The 19,300-nt window shown below is 57.3% G+C and overlaps 1 protein-coding gene across 1 annotated transcript; it reads right to left on the reverse strand.

The window, feature by feature from the left end:
• Window positions 1-179: 179 nt before the first annotated feature.
• Window positions 180-15,570, reverse strand: PYGM (glycogen phosphorylase, muscle associated). Its single transcript, XM_004618386.2, has 20 exons — window positions 15,266-15,570; window positions 13,994-14,095; window positions 13,838-13,916; window positions 13,652-13,755; window positions 13,193-13,324; window positions 11,955-12,066; window positions 11,788-11,870; window positions 11,024-11,167; window positions 10,130-10,222; window positions 9,793-9,939; window positions 9,396-9,559; window positions 9,018-9,132; window positions 7,809-7,910; window positions 7,356-7,503; window positions 6,797-6,855; window positions 6,551-6,692; window positions 5,700-5,907; window positions 974-1,108; window positions 714-780; window positions 180-603 (listed from the first exon to the last, which is right to left on the reverse strand). The coding sequence occupies exons 1-20, from the start codon at window positions 15,506-15,508 to the stop codon at window positions 457-459; spliced, it is 2,526 nt and encodes an 841-aa protein (XP_004618443.1). The 5' UTR covers window positions 15,509-15,570; the 3' UTR covers window positions 180-456.
• Window positions 15,571-19,300: the final 3,730 nt, after the last annotated feature.

Below are 19,300 nucleotides of genomic sequence, written 5' to 3' on the forward strand. Positions count from 1 at the left end.
CCTGGGAAGAGGCGTGGAGGCTGCGGGCGGGAAGGAGGCTGGAGAGCCCCGGCTCCGCCCCCACAGCCCCCCCTTCCGAGGGGACGCACCTGCCGCGGGTGGGGTACTGCACCGGCACTGCGCAGCTGCTGTTATGCCCGTCAAGAACTAAAAATATTTCCCAACAGAGAGAATAGTAATGAGGCTCCCAAGGAGAATGGGTTTATTGGGGAGGGGGTGCGGTGGGACGGGTGCATAAATAGGAGGGGCAGGGAGCCCAGGCCAGGATGGGGGGCAGTGTCCTGAGCCACACTGGGCACTATGGAACCTGAAGCTTGGGGGTAATCGGGCGGGGAGGGGGGAGGGTGGTTCAGGAAGAGGCTTGAGAGAACTGCAGTTCCCCCCATCTGGAGAAGGGGCTGGGGCTGGCTACGGGGGTGGGGGGGACAAAGGGGCGGGGTGCGCCTGGTCCGAGGCTCAGATCTCATCAGGCGCGGGCAGGCGCTGGCGGGAAGGCTCCACACCCCAGATCTCCCGGGCGTACTGGGCAATGGTGCGGTCACTGGAGAACTTGCCGGAGGTGGCGATGTTCCTGATCACCATCCGAGTCCACTCCCGGGGGTTCTGCCGGCCAAAAGCAAGCTCGGGGTTCACTCTGCCGGCGGGATCCCCACCTTCGTCGCAGGGCATCCCCGCCAGGGCCGCTCTGCCGCCCCCGCGCTCGGGCGCCTCACCTTGTACAGGGCGCTGACTTTCTCCTGGCACTTAATATAGTCTTCGTAATCCGCGAAGACTTTGAACCTGGAGGCGAATGGAGATGCGGCAAGCTTCAGGGGGGCCAGGGCTGAGCGCACACCCCTCCCCCGTGGGCTTCCAGGGAGCTAGAGGCTGCTGCTGCTTGATTCCAGGGGAGCCCGGGCCCTGTCCAGCCCACCCCACACACACTGTGCACCTGCGCCCTGACCTGTGGGCCCGGCGAGGGGGGGCTGCTCACCGGTCGTGGTGCATGAGCATGTTGACGATGTCCTTGAACAGGTCAGGCTGTTTGGGGGAGAAGAAACCGCTGCTCAGCTGCTCGATGATCTGCCGGAGCTCGGGAATCCGGTCATAGTACTCCTGGGCGTTGTACCTGTGGGGTGCAGGGGCGCGGTCAGCACCCTGCAAAGGAGTTCCTGGCTCGCCTCCTGCAGAGAAAGTCTGGGGAGCCCCGGAAGCTAGGCGCTCTCTGTAGCTGCCAATGCCTCTGGGGGTGCTTGTCAGGGTGCCCCTTTCTTTCTCAGCTTTTCACAACCCCCCCTTCACCCACGTGTGTCAGGGAGCTGAGGCAGGGGAGGACAGGAAGGTTTGAATGAAGGCCCCAAACCAAAAACCCTTTCTTCCCACAATGTCCTAATCCCTGTGTTTCCCCGGAAGCTCTGCGTGGAGTCCCCTCTGCACCCCCACCCCCGATCCCACCAGAACACATCCCTGACCTTGCCTCCAGGCCCCTCTCTCTTCAGGCACATCCTTCGTGGGTTTGGTCTGGGGGCCACACCCAGTAGTTGTTGGGCTTACTCCTGGCTCTGCACTCAGGGGTCACTCCTGGCAGACCCGAGGACTGACTCTGGTTTGGCTGAAAGCAAGTGCCCTACAAACCACTGTACTATCACTCCAGCCTCCACCAGGAATAGCCTTAAAAGGGGCCGGTGTGCTACTACAGCGGGGAGGGTGCTTGCCTTGCACACAGCCAACGCAGGTTCAATCCCCGGCACCCCATATGGTCCCCCAAGCCTGCCAAGAGTGATCTGTGAGCACAGAGCCAGGAGTAAGCCCTGAACAGTGCCAGGTGTGGCAACAACAAAAATGTCTGAACTCTCTAGACAAGCCTCACCATCAAAACACATGATGCCAGCTCTTGTAAGCTGTGGGTAGGAGTGTAAAGTGGTAGCAACTTTCCAGAAAGGAACTTGGCAGTGGGAACCGAATGCCAAATGCTACTTTTGGAATATCCCCTTCTAAGAACTATGATATGGTGGCCGCCGTCCCGATGATATTTACATGAACAGGGGATTCAATCTTGATACTTAACCATAAGAAACGGTTAAATAAGGCCTGTCCTGTCCATAGTTCAGAACACTCGTCAAACATGGGACATTTATGTGGGGAGGAGGGAAGAGTTCTAGCAGTAGAACACAGGCTGGGTAGGTGTGACACCATGTTTGTGTTTGTTTGTTTGTTTGTTCGCTTTTTGGATGATACCCGGCGATGCACAGGGGTCACTCCTGGCTCTGCACTCAGGAATTAACCCTAGCAGTGCTCAGGGAACCATATGGGATGCTGGGAATCAAACCCGGGTCGGCCGCATGCAAGGCAAACGCCCGGTGCGACGCCTTGAGTGGGATCCTGGTACCACATGCCCTACCCTCAGCATTGCTAAAAGTAACCTCTAAAAGGAAAAAGAAAGAGAGAAAATGGGGCCGGAGCGATAGCACAGCGGGGAGGGCGTTTGCCTTGCACGCAGCCGACCCAGGTTCGATCCTTGGCACCCCATATGGTCCCCCAGGCACCGCCAGGAGTAATTCCTGAGCATTGCTGGGTGTGACCCAAAAAGAAAACAAAAAGGGAAAACAACATGAAGACAAATGACACGAAAAATGCCTTTTTAAATGAGAGCAAGCTTCAAATTCTATTGAGGGCCAAAGCAATAGCGCAGCAGGGAGGGCCTTGCATGTAGCTGACCAGGTTTGATCCCTGACATCCCATATGGTCCCCCAAAGCACCACCAGGAGTAATTCCTGAGTGCAGAGCCAGGAGTAACCCCTGAGCATCACTGGGTATGACCCAAAAAGAAAAAAAAAAAAATTCTATCGAGTCTGGAAAGGTAGTATAGCAGGTAGAGCACTTGCCTTGCACACAGCAAACCCAGGTTCAATCCCTGGCACCGATTATATGGTCCTGCCAGGAGTGATTCCTGAGCACAGAGTCAGGAGTAAGTAAGACCTGAGCACTGCCAGGTATGCCCCCCCAAAATATAAAATTATATATACAGCGCTCGAGCAAATCGATGAACACCAGGACGACAGTGCTACAGTGCTACAGTGCTATATGTTCCCAATGAATCCATACTGGTCCGGAGTGGATAGTACAGGAGGGAGGGCGTTTGCTTGGCATGCAGCTGATCTGGGTTCGATCAGGAGTGATTCCTGAGTGCAGAGTCAGGAGTAATCCCTGAGCACCACGGGTCTGACCCAAAACAGAAAAAAAAAAAATGACTACTACCCATGTGTATATCTATTTATATGTATATGCATGTATTTATATTCAGGTAAATACATATGAAAAAAGAGAACTGTGGTTTTTGTTTTGTTCAGATGCCCTCCATCCCCCACCCCTGCTCACTGTCAGCCAGTACCTGAAGGACCAGCCAGTTCTGGGGATCAGATCAGGGTCCCAGGACACCGAGTAGATGCTCCAGCCCTTTGTCAACAGCTCCCCCAAAACTTGAGTTTTTAATTGATGAGGTTATGAAGATATTCTTTGTGGTTTCATATTTTTCCAACTGATGGACATGAATTTCTCCTCTAATAAAAAAAATATTTTTGGGGCTGGAGCAATAGCACAGCGGGTAGGGCGTTTGCCTTGTACGCAGCCGACCCGGGTTCAATTCCCAGCATCCCATATGGTCCCTTGAGCACCGCCAGGAGTAATTCCTGAGTGCAGAGCCAGGAGTAACCCCTGTGCATCGCCAGGTGTGACCCAAAAAGAAATATATATATATATATTTTTTTTTTTGACTTGGGTTAACACCCACCTAATACCCTACCTGCTATAGTATTTATATGACCTCAAATTTGTGTGCAATAGCACAGCGGGTAGAGCATTTGCCTTGCATGCGGCCGACCTGGGGTCGATTCCTCCGCCCCTCTCGGAGAGGCCGGCAAGCTACCGCTAGTATCCTGCCTGCATGGCAGAGCCTGGCAAGTTCCCGGTGGTGTATTCGATCTGCCAAAAACACTAACAACAAGTCTCACAATGGGGACGTTACTGGTGCTCGCTCAAGCAAATTGATGAGCAACCGGATGACAGTGACAGTGACAAATTTGTGTGGGTTGGTTGGTTGGTCAGTTTGGGGAGCCATGTCCAGGGGTGCTCTGGGCTTCCTCCTGGCTTGTGGCTCTGGGATTACTCCTGACCGTGCTTGGGGGATCATATGGAAGGTTTCCAGGGATCAGGCCTGGGTCAACTGCATACAAGACAGGCACCCTGCCTGCTTTCTCTCCAGCCCCCTAATGATATTTAGTATAATTAATGTACTGCTATTTAATGTAATTCCAGGAAAACATGTTCACTGAATAACTGGTTTCTTTCTTGTTTGTTTTGTTTGGGGGCTATACCAGCGGCAGAGCTTGCTCCTGGCTCTGTGCTCAGAAATCACTTCTCAGGGGACCACATGTGGCGCCGGGACCAAACCGAGGTTGGCCTCGTGCAAGGCAAATGCCCTCCCACGATACTACCTCCACCCCCCTGAAAACTGCATTTCTAACCACAAGTCCAGTTAAGTACTAATTCTATGCTTCCCTTCTTACCATGGCTGCTAAGGAACTAGGCATTTAATTTTATTTCCAATCCATAAATATAATAGTATTCATAAATTCACTTTACTTTCAATCGAAAAATAACTATCACTTAGGATTAGTAGAATTTTTCTCTTCCTTTTCATTTTTTTTTTTTTTTTTTTGCTTTTTGGGTCACACCCAGCAATGCACAGGGGTCATTCCTGGCTCATGCACTCAGGAATTACCCCTGGCGATGCTCAGGGGACCATATGGGATGCTGGGATTTGAACCCGGGTCGGCCGCATGCAAAGCAAACACCCTACCCGCTGTGCTATCACTCCAGCCCCTCTCTTCCTTTTCTTTCAGTGCTATTACTCTTTTTTTTTGGACCACATCGTGCGGAGCTCAGGGGTTACTCCTGGCTCCGTCCTCAGGGATCACCCCTGGCGAGATCAGAGTGGGGAGTAGGGGGGGGGAAACCCTATGTGGGACCAGGGATTGAACCCCAGTTGGCCTTATGCAAGGCAAGTGCCCTACCCGCTGTCACTCCAGCCCCAGTTCTATTACTTTTATCTTTTCCCTTTTCATTAACCATTTTTTTTTTGTTTTTGCTCATATGTTTGTTTCTTAGGGTTTAGGTCTAGATTTTGGTTTTTGGGCCACAGCTGGTGGTGCTCAGGGGTCTCTCCTAGCAGTGCTCAGAACACTAAACAGTGCCAAGAGTTTTCAAAACTGGAGTTTTCAGGATTGGAAAGGCCAGATGGTACTACATTGGGGAAGGTGCTTGCTTGCATGCAGCTGACCTAAGTTTGATCCCTAGCACCATACATGGTCACTCAGGTACCCCCTCCAGGAGTGATCCTGAGCACCACTGGGTGTGACCCCAAAACCAAAAAAAAAAAGTTTCAGAATTGGGGGCCGGAGAGATATTACAGAAATCTATGCACTTGCTTTGCATACAACAGACCCTGATTGAGGTTTGGTACTGCACGGTCCCCTAAATACCACCAGGTGTGACCTAAACTATTTCCCCAGCCCCCGCCACCGGCCCCCCCAAACTTTTTTGGCATCCTAACGGCCACAGCAAAGACATTCTGCTCCCATTCTCCCAGTCCAGCAGCCATGCATCAGGACCCCCCGCCCAGGGCTGTGAGCTTTGGAGGCGAGGCCCGACCGCCCCGTTACCCTCTCTGGTCAAGCTTCTCCACATCTTCAACCCGCATGCCGAAGATGAAGAAATTCTCCTCTCCTGCCTCTTCGGCCATCTCCACGTTGGCCCCATCCATGGTCCCGATGGTCAGGGCCCCATTGAGCATGAACTTCATGTTGCCAGTGCCCGAGGCCTCGGTGCCCGCAGTGGAGATCTGCTCGGACAGGTCAGCAGCGGGCACCACTGCAAGGCAGTGGCAAAGGGACACGCTCAGCGCCACCAGTAGCCTCCCACCGCCTGGCACTCAGGAGTTGGGGTGGCCCTGGACCACAAGCAGCCCCCACCCCGGCCCTCCGCCTTCACCGGCTGAGTCTCCCTCTGGCCCTCCTGCTCCTCGCTCAGTGGACTGTGTTGGTTTTAGTCTTGGAGTCACATCCAAGGTGCGAGGGACCAGGCAGTGCCAGGGGCTAGACCCACATGCAAACCACATGCTCCAGCCCCTTGAACCATCTCCCTGGCCTCTCATGCCGTTTCTTTTATGTTTCTTGGGGGGGCCACACCCAGTCGTGCTGGGGCCAGTCGTGCTGGGGGCTACTCCCCAGGGTGCTCAGGGGACCAAGAGATTGAACCGGGTCAACTGCACACAAGGCAAGCACCTTCACCCCCAGACTATGTCTCCAGTGACTGGATTCTTGAACACCTGGACGCTTCCCGGCACCCCCTGCTCCACTGAATGGACAGGCCAGTCCTCGTCCCCTAACTTCCCTCTCTACTGCCCAAAGTGCCCCTCGCAGGAGAGGTTCCTGGTTCCAACCCTGCTCTCTCCAGAATCTTCTTTCAAGCACCTCCCCAAGGTCCCCATGGGTGGAAAGCCCCCCCCCCCCACCTTTCTCAGCCAATGAAACACGGTAGTTCTCCAGGAAGATGACACGCAGCCGGTCCCCTACCACCGGGTCATGGTTGACCACGTCGCCAATTGCCGTGATGAGTTTGATGATCATCTTGGCCATGTGGTACCCAGGAGCTGCCTGTCAGGGTACACACAGTCTGGGGCAGCTCCACCTGCCCCCACTTCCCTCCTCCTGCAGCCCGAGAGCAAAGAGCTGAGTCCTGGTCTGGCTCAGCCTCTCACCTTCCCTCCGATCATGATAGTCCGAGGCACGATGAACTTATTGGGCTCCTTCTTGATGCCTGTGGAGAAAGAGCAGGACCTCAGGGGACAGGCTGTCCTTGCGGCTAGATCCCAACAGCACTACCCAGCCAGGCCAGGCCAGGGGACAGGAGGCCCTTTGTCGTGTGACCTCATGTCTGCCATGCCCTGCCACTCTGAGCCTATCTGGACCACTGAGGCACATGGTCCTTGGAGTTGTCCCATGGCCAGAGACAGTGTTGTCTTATTATTATTATTATTATTATTTTGCTTTTTGGGTCACACCTGGTGATGCTCAGGGATTACTACTGGCTCTGCACTCAGGAATTACTCCTAGTGGTGCTTGGGGGGACCATATGGGATGCTGGGAATTGAACCCAGGACGGCCACGTGCAAGGTAAACGCCCTACCCGCTGTGCTATCACTCTGGTCCCACTGCTATCAACACAGCCAGAGACAGTGTTGATTAGAAAACAGTAATAATTGCACTGGGAGAAATCCAGAGGGGAGGCCAGAAAGGGGTCCCAGTCTGCCCACTCACGGTTGTACAGCGTGATAATATGCAGACAGTTGAGGAGCTGGCGCTTATACTCATGAATCCGCTTCACCTGGACGTCGAAGAGTGAGTTGGGGTTGATATGGACCTTGTATTCTCGCTCAAGATATGCAGAGAACTTCAACTTGTTTTCCTGAAAGTGGGGAAGGGGGCGCAGAGCTCACCTGTAGGCCTCAGCCAGTTCTGTAGGTACATTTCTTGGCCTGGAGGTGGAGGCTAGAAGGCTCACATCCTTCATCCTTGCCTGCACCGGGCAGACATGACTAATCAATGTCAGCACTCATCCTGAGCAGCTAGAGGATGCCTTCTGCCAGGCAACTTATGCCAACTGACAAGCCTTAGCAGCTTTCTCTGGCCCATCCCTGAGCTGCAACCCACCCCCAGAATGCTCCACAGTAGCCCTGACACGGTGCTCCCCACTAGCAACCTCCCTGCTACCTGTTTCACTTTGGCCACGTCCCGGATAAAGGCTTCGTCGTCCACAAAGGAGAGCAATTTGCGCAGCTGGTCCAGATCAGAGATGTAATCCTCCCCGATGCGCTGCGGAGATGCCAGGAGAGTCATCCCCCACCCCAGGGAATGGCCCGCATCTCCACCTGAGATGTGCGTTCTTAGCTTTTTCCTTGGAGGTGCCTGTTCTCTCTCTGTCTCTGTCTCTCTCTTTCTTTGGTTTTGGGGCCACACCGAGCAGTACTCAGGGCTGACTCCTGGCTCTACATGCACAGATCACTCCTGGCAGGCTTGGGGGACCATATGTGGTGCCGGGGATCAAGACCAGGATGGCCGCGTGCAAGGTAAATGCCCTTCCCGCTGTGCTATTGCTTGGACTCTCCACATTCTTTCTTGAACACATATTTCTCTCTTTTTCTCTCTCCTCACATTTCTCTAAGTAAAACTTTTTTTCTTGTTTTTCTTTGTTTTTTTTTTTCTTTTTTTGGGTCACACCCAGTGATTCACAGGGGTTACTCCTGGCTTTGCACTCAGGAATTACTCCTGGCTGTGCTCAGGGGACCATATGGGATGCTGGGAATCGAACCTGGGTCGGCCGCATGCAAGGCAAATGCCCTTCCTACTGTACTATCACTCCAGTCCCTTCTTCTTGTTTTTCTTTTTGAGAAAACATACAATTTTATAGCATCACATATAGTTCCTCGAACATAGCCAGGAGTGACCCTTGAACACAGAACCAGGAGTAAGCTCCAAGCACTGTCAGATGTGTCCCAAATACCAAAAAAAAAATAAATAAATAAAAAATAACCCAATAAAACTATTCAAAAAATAAAACTATTGAAAAAGCATGGTTCTTCCCCTGACCCCTCCTCCATCTCACATCAGAGAGGGGTCCCTCCCGGCCTGGCATCCTTATGACAGCCCCACCTGACCCCTACCTGGCTCCCTGCTGGCTTCCTCCGAACAGAGGGAATGATCCGGGATGCCGCTCCTAACCCCACTTCCACTCTACTTTCAGGGGTAACTGTTGAACCTCTCCATTTGGTGTGAACCCAGGTTGTCCTTCCTGGCCTGGGCCTCCAGGTGCCCACATGGCCCCTCAGCAAGCAAAGATAACCTCACCCCTCACTCGTAGTACAAAGTCCCGGCTTCAGAGAGGGGACCCAAGCCAGCGGGTCACAGGGATTGTTCCCTCACCTCAGCGATGACCTCTGCCAGGCCTGGGTTACACAGAACCAGCCAGCGCCGCGGGGTGATGCCGTTGGTTTTATTCTGGAACTTATGCGGCTCCAGCTCGTAGAAATCCTTGAAGCTTCAGGGCAGGGGTGGAGAGGAGTCACACCGCACCCCTGAGGGATGAAGGGGACCTCACCTCTGCGGGGCGCTAACCCTGCACGCAGGGACAGGATGCTGGAAGGGACATGCATGGGGGGGACCCAGGGGCCACGGGGTGGGGACTGCACTGGGCCTGCTAGGGGAGACAAAACGGGATGGAATTTGTCCTGGTGGGTCCTGTCCTAGTGGGTCCTGGCTGGGGGGGTGGGGAGGCGCAGTCCCCTATGGGGAGGGTCTCACATGGTCTTCTTGAGGATTTCCGAGTGGATGCGGGCAACGCCGTTGACCGCGTGCGAACCAGCGATGCACAAGTGTGCCATGTTGATGCGCTTCACCGCGCCCTCCTCCACCAGCGACATGCGCCGCAGCCGGTCCACGTCCCCAGGGAACGTGGCCGCTACCCGCTGCATGGAAGAGCCCAAGGTTCGGCCAGGGGACCGTGCACAGCTGGGGTCAGCCCCTAGCCAGCCGGGTGTCCCACAGCTGTGGCCCCACCCTCACCTGGAGACCACGCCCCCAAACTGAGGCCACGCCTACTGGAAGTCACGCCCCGTTGGGGACCACGCCCACTGGAGGCCAGCCCTCACCAAGCCCCATCCCCAGTCTCACCCTGAACCCGCGCTTCAACACGACTCACATTGAGGAATCGCTGGTTGATCTCATAGATGATCTGCAGGTGCCTGGGAAGCAGCGTCTCCAGGAGGTGGACAGGCCAGCGCTCCAGCGCCTCGGGCAGCACCGTGTGGTTGGTGTAGGCACAAGTCCTCACCGTCACATCCCAGGCCTGCCGCGGGCACGCGGGGAGTCAGGAGTCAGGCGCACCCCCTCGGCGCTCCCCAGCCCCTAGACTGCCAGGGTCAGGGTTGTGCCAGGGTCCAGGACACCCGGCTGGTGTCTGCGGGACTCCACTCGCGTCCCTTCTCTCCCCAAGCCCTGGGTCAGAGGGGGCAGTGAGGAGGGGTCTCGGAGCCCACCTTGTCCCAGTCCAGCCGCTCCAGGTCCACCAGAATCCGCATCAGCTCAGGGATGGCCAGTGAGGGGTGGGTGTCATTGAGCTGGATGGCCACCTTGGGGAAGGGATACAGAGGTCATGTGCCACTCTGAGCCCCCATCAAAGCACTCCCTGCCAGGGCCCAGCACTGGCCTTGGCTGTGCGGAAAGCAGCCATGCTCATGGGCTCATAGGTGTGTGTGTGTGTGTGTGTGTGTGTGCGTGAGCGCGCGTGTTAACAGCAGAAGAGACCCAGGCTGTGTGCCTGTTGAGGTGTATGTGTGTATATGTGTGTGTGTGCATGCATTAAAAGCAGGAGAGACCCAGGCTATATGCCTGTTGAGAGGCATGTGTGTGTGCGTGTGCATGTGTGTCCTACAGCAGGAGAGACCCAGGCTGTGTGCCTGTTGAGGTGTACGTGTGTATATGTGTGTGTGTGTGTGTGCATGCATTAACAGCAGGAGAGACTCAGGCTGTGTGCCTGTTGAGAGGCATGTGTGTGTGCGTGTGCGTGTGTGTGTGTGTCCTACAGCAGGAGAGACCCAGGCTGTATGCCTGTTGAGAAGCGTGTGTATGTGTGCATGTGCGTGTGTGTGTGTTAACAACAGGAGAGACTCAGGCTGTGTGCCTATAGAGAGGTGTGTGTGTGCGTGTGTGTGCATGTGTGCATATATGTGTCCTACAGGAGAGACCCAGGCTGTGTGCCTGTTGAGGTGTGTGTGTGTGTGTGTGTGTGTGTGTGTGTGTGTGTGTGTCTCCTACAGCAGGAGAGACCCAGGCTGTGTGCCTGTTGAGAGGCACCCCCGCACAGCGGTCCCCTGCACACACAGCGATGAGGGGGCCAAGGCTGGAGGGGCAGACAGGGGCTCCCAGGGCACCTTGTCCGGGAAGGCATCAAAGCTCGTGCGCACAGGGTCGCGGCAGCCGAACTTGGAAGACTTGAAGCGGCGGATGATGTCCTGCAGCGTGGCAGCCACGACGAAGTACTCCTGCTTCAGCCGCAGCTCCTTGCCCTCAAAAAACTGGTGGGAGATTAAGGGGCCCGTGGGGGCGGGGCCTGACACGTGGGGCGGGGCCAGAGAGAGGTGGGCGGGGTCTTGGCGCTGTGGGCGGAGTCCAGAGAAATTTTCACTTCCATCGAGACCCCGCCTCAGGACTCAGGGTCTCAGGACTCAGGATTTCATGGTCCCCTGAAATCGTAATGGGGGCCGTGAAGGGAGGTATTCAAGTACCAGAAACACTGTGGGCATCACCAGGGAAGAAAGAGCTCCCCCAAAGTGGCCTCCCACTTTATGGAATGGCCAGGACCCCCACCCAGCTCAAAGGGCTGGAGCGTGTCTCACTTATGCAAGGCCCCAAGTTAGATCCCCAGCACTACATGTCCCCACCAGCGCCCCTGGGTAGTCCTGGTGGCCCCAGCACTGCCAGGTTTGAGCACTGAACCGCCGATCCATGCCACCTGACTGAGCTAGGTCGGGAACCGCTTAGTTCCCTAGCTAGCAAGCACCCCCAGATCCAAAAGAATGAGAGGCAAGACAAGGACACAGAGGTCGGAAGTGAGGCCTGGGGGGTGACTAGGACCCCAGCACATCTCTGTCCCTCTCCTGCATGTACCCAGGCATCCCGGGTTGGGGGGACATACATTGTCATTGGGGTACAGGACACGAGAGATGTTCTCAGCCAGGTTTCGGTCCAGCACAGCCTGGATGTAGCCACCCACGTTGACTGAGGGGAGAACACAGGGACAGGGTCAAGCGCGGACCCAGCAGGGGTGGAGGGGCGCGGGCTGCCGGCCCCGGGCACACTCACAGTCCTTGAGGTTGAAGTCGTTGGGGGCCTTGGCCGACCACAGGCGCATGGTGTTGACGACGTTGTTGCGGTAGCCGGGCACGGGCGTGTCGTAAGGCAGGGCGAGCACCACCTGCGGGTGCAGGGCATGATGGTGGGGGCTGGCTCCTGCACCCCCAAACCACAAGCCCCAAGTTCTAGCGGACTTCTGGGGACACTTCAACAATCCTCTCAGGCTCCCCAGCCTCAGGCCTCAAGACAGGCACCCCCGGGGCCAGAGCCCACCAGAGGGGGCTTTTCCTTTGCATGCGGCCCACCAGGGTTCAATCCTCAGCATCCCGTAAACTGGGTCCCCCAGGAACTGCCAAGAGTTAATTCCTGAGTGCAGAGTCGGGAGTCACCACTGAGCATCACTATGTATGACCCAAAAAGTCAAACGGGGGGGACCCCGGCTTCTCAACACCGCACCTCATACCTCCCAGACCTTAGAGGTGAGCCGGCCAGTCTGCCTGAGCCTGTGTTAGAGTACAGGCTTAGCGGAGGGCGAGGGACCCCAGGGCCAGGTGCAAGGGGTCCCATAGGTCAAGGGTATCCTGTGGAAAACCTTACAGCTGGCCTGGGTGCTGGCGGGCCAAACCCGATTCTGGAAGCCTGACGCTTCCTCTATGTGGTCCCAGCCAGAGCGTGTGAGGGTTCCCCCACTCTGGGGGCAGTTGACTCCCATGATGACTTCGAATTGTTTCCCTGGCCCCCTTCCTGGGGTGCTGCTTCGTTTCCTGGTACACTCCCATTAAAATATGGAGGAAGGGCTGGAGCCATAGTGCAGCAGGTAGGACATTTGCCTTGTATGCGATGCCCGGGTTCGATGGCGGCATCCCATAGGGTTCCCCGAGCACCACCAGGAGTGATTCCTGAGTGCAGAGCCAGGAGTAACCCCTGTGCATCGCCGGGTGTGACCCAAAATGAAAAGAAAAAAATATGTATATGGAGGAGACTGGGTCTCTAGAGTTGTCCTTTGATGAGTCTTGGGGGTGGAGGGGAACAGGGAGTGGGGGTGCAGGGGTGTCGGCGAGGCAGCTGTCTCCTTCCAATCTCTCTGCTCTGTACCTGCTCGCCTGCACCCCAACTCTGGCTGTGGCTTCTAATAAGTCATTTAACCTCTCTGATCCCGGAATCCTTTGCAAGGGAGTCCCTGCTCCTCGGAATCTGCTTTCTTTCCCATTTTCCTCTGCTCGCCCCCGCTGCCGTGTGGCACTCACCTGTGTGTCCACCCACTGGGCCCCTTGGCTGGTGTGTTCCACTCGGCCGTAGAAGTGCACGGGCAGCGTGAACTCTGGCCGGGCCTTCTCCCAGGGGTTGCCATAGCGAAGCCAGTCGTCTGCCTCCTCCATCTGAACTCGGGCAGGTCGGGGAGGAAGAAGGGAGTGACACAGCCAGGCTGGCACCTCAGGGGGGCCATGAGGGGCTCCGGATGGACCCCCCCTCTGTCGGTGGGGTGTCTGATGGGGCTTCTGTGAGTATGGAGGCTCAGAGGTTCCTGAGGTGTGAACCCCGTTTTAGGGGTCAGGGTCACCAGCTGGCCTGGGCCAGGAAGAAGGGACCAGGTGCTTCCCACACAGGCTAGGGCTGGTTCCAGATCTCTCCGCAGAGGGAGAAACAAACAGGGGTCCTCTTCCTCACAAGTGCTCCCCCCGAGCTCAGGGCCCCAGAAGTCTCACCTGCCAGCCGCCGCAGATCTTCTGGTTAAAGATCCCAAACTCATACCGGATCCCGTAGCCGTAGGCAGCCAGGCCCAGGGTCGCCATGGAGTCCAGGAAGCAGGCTGGCGGGGCGTGCGGGGAGAGGGGTGTTGGGGACCCAGCACACTGGACCCCTCTGCCCTGCGCCTAGCCCTGCCCACCTACCTGCCAGGCGGCCCAGACCCCCGTTGCCCAGTCCTGCATCTTCCTCTATCTCCTCCAGCTCCTCCATGTCTAGGCCCAGCTAGAGGAGGAGTGCAGTGGTCAGGGTGTGGGGTACAGAGGCAGGGCCACCCCCTAAGGCTTCCCCCGGCCCCTCACCTGATAGACGGCCTCATCGCAGGCGTTCTCCAAGGCTAGGTTGACCATGGTGTTCTGCAGCGTCCGGCCCATGTAGAACTCCAGGGATAGGTAGTAAATCCTCTGGCCGTGGAGGGGGCAGGTCAGGGCCCAGAACCCACGCCCCCGCCTCCCCCCCCCGACCACCCACTCCCTCCCAGTCTCAATCCAGATGCTTCCCCCTCACTGATGTAAACTGTGGGGCCGGGGGGACCATATGGGATGCTGGGGATTGAAGCTAGGTCAGCTGCGTGCAAGGCAAACGCCCTCCCTGCTGTACTAATCGCTCCGGCCCCTCACTTTGCTTTTTAGTTTAAAGCCTATGCCCAGTGGCGCTCAGGGCTCGCTCTGCGCTCGGGGATCACTCGTGGCAGGCCTCCGGGGAACATGTGTGCGGGGTAGCCACATGTAAAGCCAGCGGACTATCTCTCCGGGTCCAGGCGGCCTCCCACTCTGGACAAAGTCCTTTTCTTCTCAAAAAACAAGTTTCCTCATCTGGGAATAGGGCTGGCTGGATCGACCCCAGGGAATAAGGGACTTGGGAAAAGCAGAGCTCAATTCCACGGCACCAAACCTCCCAACTGCCCATCGGGAACAGGAACGGGACACACAGAAGTGCCCCTTTCAAGTGCTTCCCGGAGAGGAGGCCACAGGGCCCTGGAACAAAGGCTCAAGGTCTCACAGTGACCTTGACTAGAGTCAGCTGCTTCCTGTCCCAGCTGCCTTTGGCCCTCACATCTCAGTCCCAACAGGCAGGGGGTCCCCCACCCGGTCCCCGTGATCCAGGATGCCAAGGGGTGCTCTTTTTCCTGGGTTCCCCCATCCTCTCTGGGCCGCATGGCTGCCCCTCCCCCACCTACCCCGAGTCTCAGGTTGCTGAGACTTTTGCTGCTGACATTTACCCGTGACCCTAACAGACACTCGATCCCATGCTCCCTGATGCCACGGCCGCGCCCCACCCACTGCTCAGACACACCACATGTGTGGCCAATGACACGTCCTTACACTTGGGTCCAGCCCAGGCCGCCAGGCTCTTCCTGCCCCCCAGCATCCCTCTGCCCAAGTGGGTGCGGGTCCCTGACCACCCATCCATCTGGCCTGTTTCTGCCCCCAACACCAGTGATCGTACCTGGCTGCTCCCACCCAGGACACTGGACCCACGATTTGGCTGCAGAAAATCCTAACCCCACAATGGAACCCTCCCCCCTGACCAAGATCTCCCTCCCCCAGCCAGGGTGCCTCCTCCAGGAGCACCTTGGGGTCCTTCTCGTAGTAGTACTGCTGCGTGCGGATCCAGCGGCCCACGAGGTGGTCGCGCACCGTGTGGGCCAGCGCGAAGTAGTAATCCCGCGGGGTGGCCACATTGCGGTCCTTGACGAGCGTGAAGTGCAGGTGCCGGTTGAAGTTCTTCTTCAGCTCGCTGACGTTCTCCACGCCGGCCAGCCCGCGCACGCTGATCTGCTTCCTCTTATCCTGGTCCGACAGGGGCAGGGACATGGCTGCGGCGGGGCCAGGGGACGACTGCCTGACTGCCTGCGAGTGGAGGCCCCCCTGCTGCTGGGGATTTAAGGCCCAGCTCTGGGCAGGGTGCCCCGCCTCCTCGCCACGCCCCCCGCTCCCTGGATGGGAGGGTTTTGGCAGCCCAGGGAGCTATTTTTGGGGGCGTGGGGAGGAGTAAGGGCCGAGAGAGCAGGGCCTGGCCTACTGTTTGGTCCCAGCCAGAGCCAGCCTGGATGGTTCTCAGCCCCTCGATGCTGCTGCCATCTCTTCCTCCGGGCTCATGCCCTGGGGTGCCCGTTCCCTCTAGCTCCGACTGGCAGAGAGTGGGCCAGAGGCTTTTTTCTGAGTTATAAATGAAGGGGGCCGGGTGGTGGGCCCTTCGGGAGGTCGGCGAGGACTGGAGTGCCTGGCCCAGGCTGTCAGAGCTGTTTGGCTTGTGCCTTCGACTCTCATCCAAGAGACTGCAGACCTCAGGCTGAGCTGGGGCTGGCGGCCAGAGCCCCGGCTGGGGGTTGGGAGGGCTGGCGTCACCAGCTCAGTTCAGGTAGCAGGAGGCACTGGGCAAACCCCGAGCAATGCCAGAAGTGAAGACAGCAGCTAGCAGGAGGTACTGGGTGGCCGAGGCCGCCAGGACTGTGGGTGCTTGGGTGTGGGGCTGCCTGTGCCCCGCCCCCGCCCCAATGTGCTCTCCTGTCGCTGTCTCTCAGGAGCAGCTCTGAAATAACTCCTGACAGGCACGCTCAGATTACAGGCCAGCTTGGGCCAGGGCCACCAGCTAGGCGCAGGGGCCCCTGGGGAATGTAGTCCTGTGTGCCCACAGAGGGGGCTGCGCCCGCTCATTCCCCCACTGCCTAGGGTCTAGGGTCACCCCGGCCCCTCCTGCACACCCGGCTCCTGCTCTGGCCCCAGCACATCAGCTGTGTGACCTCCCATGGGCTGCTTGGCTCAGCCTTGGATACCGTCACGTTTATGTCCTCAAAGGGGGATAGAAGCCACTGCCACAGCCAGTGGTGGCCTGTGCGTTCCGGTGGAGGCCAACTGTGGACGCAGTCCTGTCCTTTGAGCGAAAGGAGCCCAGCCCTGTGCCAGAGGCGGCCCGGGAAGAACAGGGTGTTCTAGTCTGAAGGCCAGAGAAACGGGTCTGAGGCTGACAGCTGCAAGCAGCTATTGAGAGCTGAGCCGTTTCCCAGGAGCACAGCACACAGGACCCGGCTTTCAGCTACCAGCCTCGCGTTGGGGCCAAAATGCCAAGTGGCCACCATTGTCTGATCACCAAGTCAGACATGCGCAGGAACCAAGCTCCTACCTTCCGACACACAACAGTGCTCATCTGCCGTGCTTCAGACAGGAAACACGTTGGGGCCAGAGCGGGAGTACAGGTGCAGTGCACTTGCCTTATGCACAAATGACCTGGATTTGAATCCCGGCAGCACATAAGGTCCTGAGCCCTCCAGGAGCGATTCCCTGACTGCAGAGCCAGGAGTCCGAGAGCTGAGGCTTTCTTCATGGTGCCTGGCCTCACACAGCTCTCTGCTCCCATCCACACCCTCCTGGGCTGTGCTTGTGGGCCCCACCGAACCCTCGGAGCATCCATCCTGGAGATGGGTCAGTAGGCAGGGAGAGGGGGGCCACAGTGATGGGGGTGAGGAGCTCCTTGGAACAGAACCCTCTGGGACCTCCCATGCCCTAATAAAACCTTCTCCAGCATCAAGGGTTCACCTTTCTGCTCCACTCAACACTTTCACTGGGCGTTTCTGGGTCACACCTGGCAGTGCTCAGGGGCTCCGGGTATTACTCGAGACCATGCAGGGCTGAACAGAATGCAGCCCCCGTATGCAAAGCCTGTGGAGCCCTCCTGCCCCCAGTGGGCTTCGGACTTGATCCCCTACCTACATTTATTGTGGGTTCTTTGATTCCATGTGTCAGGGGCCCCAATGTTTCCAGATGCTTCCTTCTTCCAGGGTGATTCTACCCCAACCTGACAACCTGGAAGGCTGCCTGGCCCATGTTCCAGCTCCCTTCAGGCCTGGCACTGACTTTAGGTTTCCCGGGACCCGCCTTGGGTTTCTCCGGATGCTTGGCCAGGCTCAGTAACAGAGCTGGCAGTGACCTTTCCCAACTGGCACCTCTCAGCCCGGTGGTGCCAGGGTGGGCGGACATGCCGCAGTAGAGCAGAGAAGGGCCCCAGGGCTGGAGAGGCCCAGCCCCCGCGGCAGCCGGAATGCAGTGGAGCACCAAGCCTCCCACCGCCCCTCTTCCGTGTCAGGACTTCAGGCTGTTTGGAGAAAGGCCTGAACTGCCGCCCTCATCAGCGGCTCTCTCCCAGATCCTAACCCGAGCTGAGGCGGGAGCAAAGGGAGCACAGGAACGGAGCTGGCCCCAGGGGAGGCAGGAGATAGCTGGGCTGTGGTTAAGTCATTTATTGATTTTATTTCTAAAACCCACATAGCGCCACTTTGCCTGTTCTAGAGCTTCAAAGAGCTAATTAACCGCCCAATGAGCCCACCAGGGAAACCAAGCTGAGGGAGAAGCAATGAGGTGAAGCCAAGGTCAGAGAGGATAGCAGGCCTGCCGCTCCTCCCTCAGCTGAGAACAAAGGAAAGCTCTTCCCCACTCCTTCCAGTGGGCTGGGCTCAGGCACCCAGCTGAACTCACCTTGCTTTGGAGGCTTCATTAACCCCTGCAGACCCGCAGCCAAGCACGGGGCCTTGGCTGGAGCCCAGGCACATCCCGGGCCGGCTCTGGAATACAGCCCGGCTTTCGCTGCCCTCCCCGGGCTCAGTGTAGCAGCCAGAGCTGCAGCAGGGGAAGGCTGAGGGGCTGGTTTCTAATGCCATGGCGGGCACTGCCCACTACCATAGACATCTGGCAGTGCCCGAGACTCCCTGGAGGGTCCCAGGCTGGGGTGGTAGTGGAAGACACCCCTTCTCTGCTTCACGGCCTGTGCGCCGCAGTGCCACCAGGCAGACAGAAAAAGCCACTTGGTGGTTGTAATTTTAGCTGCTGTGCATGCCAGCAGGCTTAGCTGCCTGATCTTTAGCACCGCCTCTCCTAGACCCCAGGCCTGCACTGGGGGGCCGCTTCCAGTATGAGCAGCAACTGCAGCCCATCAAATGGGTATGGGGGAGGGTACCCAGGACCTGAGGAGAGGCCTTCCAAAGGACAGGGAGCAGAGGATGAGGGACGACACTGAGCCCAGTGCTCAGATCATCACTGATAAGCAAGGGAAGCCACCCACACTCAACTGCCCCCTAGAGTGTCAGGCAGGCAGGCAGGCAGCTTCCTTAATGAAGGCCCGGGGCTCCCCCAAGGCTCCCCAGGGCTCCCCAGGACTATGTGTGTGCAAGAGTGCCGGTTGGTGCTGCTGTAGAGAAAAGAAACAGACCCAGAAAAACACACTGCTCTTTTATTCAATAGAACACCCCCTTTAACGCAGTGCTGAATCATACACCAAAGAGGAAAAAAAAAAAAAAGCCCAGAGAAATCTCTGCAGATAAACCAGTGAAGAGAACGCGAGTTTTACATTTTTGTCAACATAATCACTCCGTGAAGGGGGAGGGGAAGAAAGCAGAACGAAAAACAAGGGGCTCAAACCCTTAAGACACTGCAAAACATTCAGACGTTTGGGTGTCAAATCAAACGGGAAAGGAAGCCTTCCAGGAAGGAGAGGAACAAATCGACTCTGAGGCAGCTCAGGTGCCCAGGAGCGTTGGGAGGACTCTCGGGCTGGCAGATAAGTCCAAGGTTTTGGGGCGGCCTCCAGGCCGGGAGATGAACCCACTATTCTAC

The sequence above is a fragment of the Sorex araneus genome, chromosome 6 (genome assembly GCF_027595985.1).
Source record: "Sorex araneus isolate mSorAra2 chromosome 6, mSorAra2.pri, whole genome shotgun sequence".
NCBI lineage: Eukaryota > Metazoa > Chordata > Mammalia > Eulipotyphla > Soricidae > Sorex > Sorex araneus.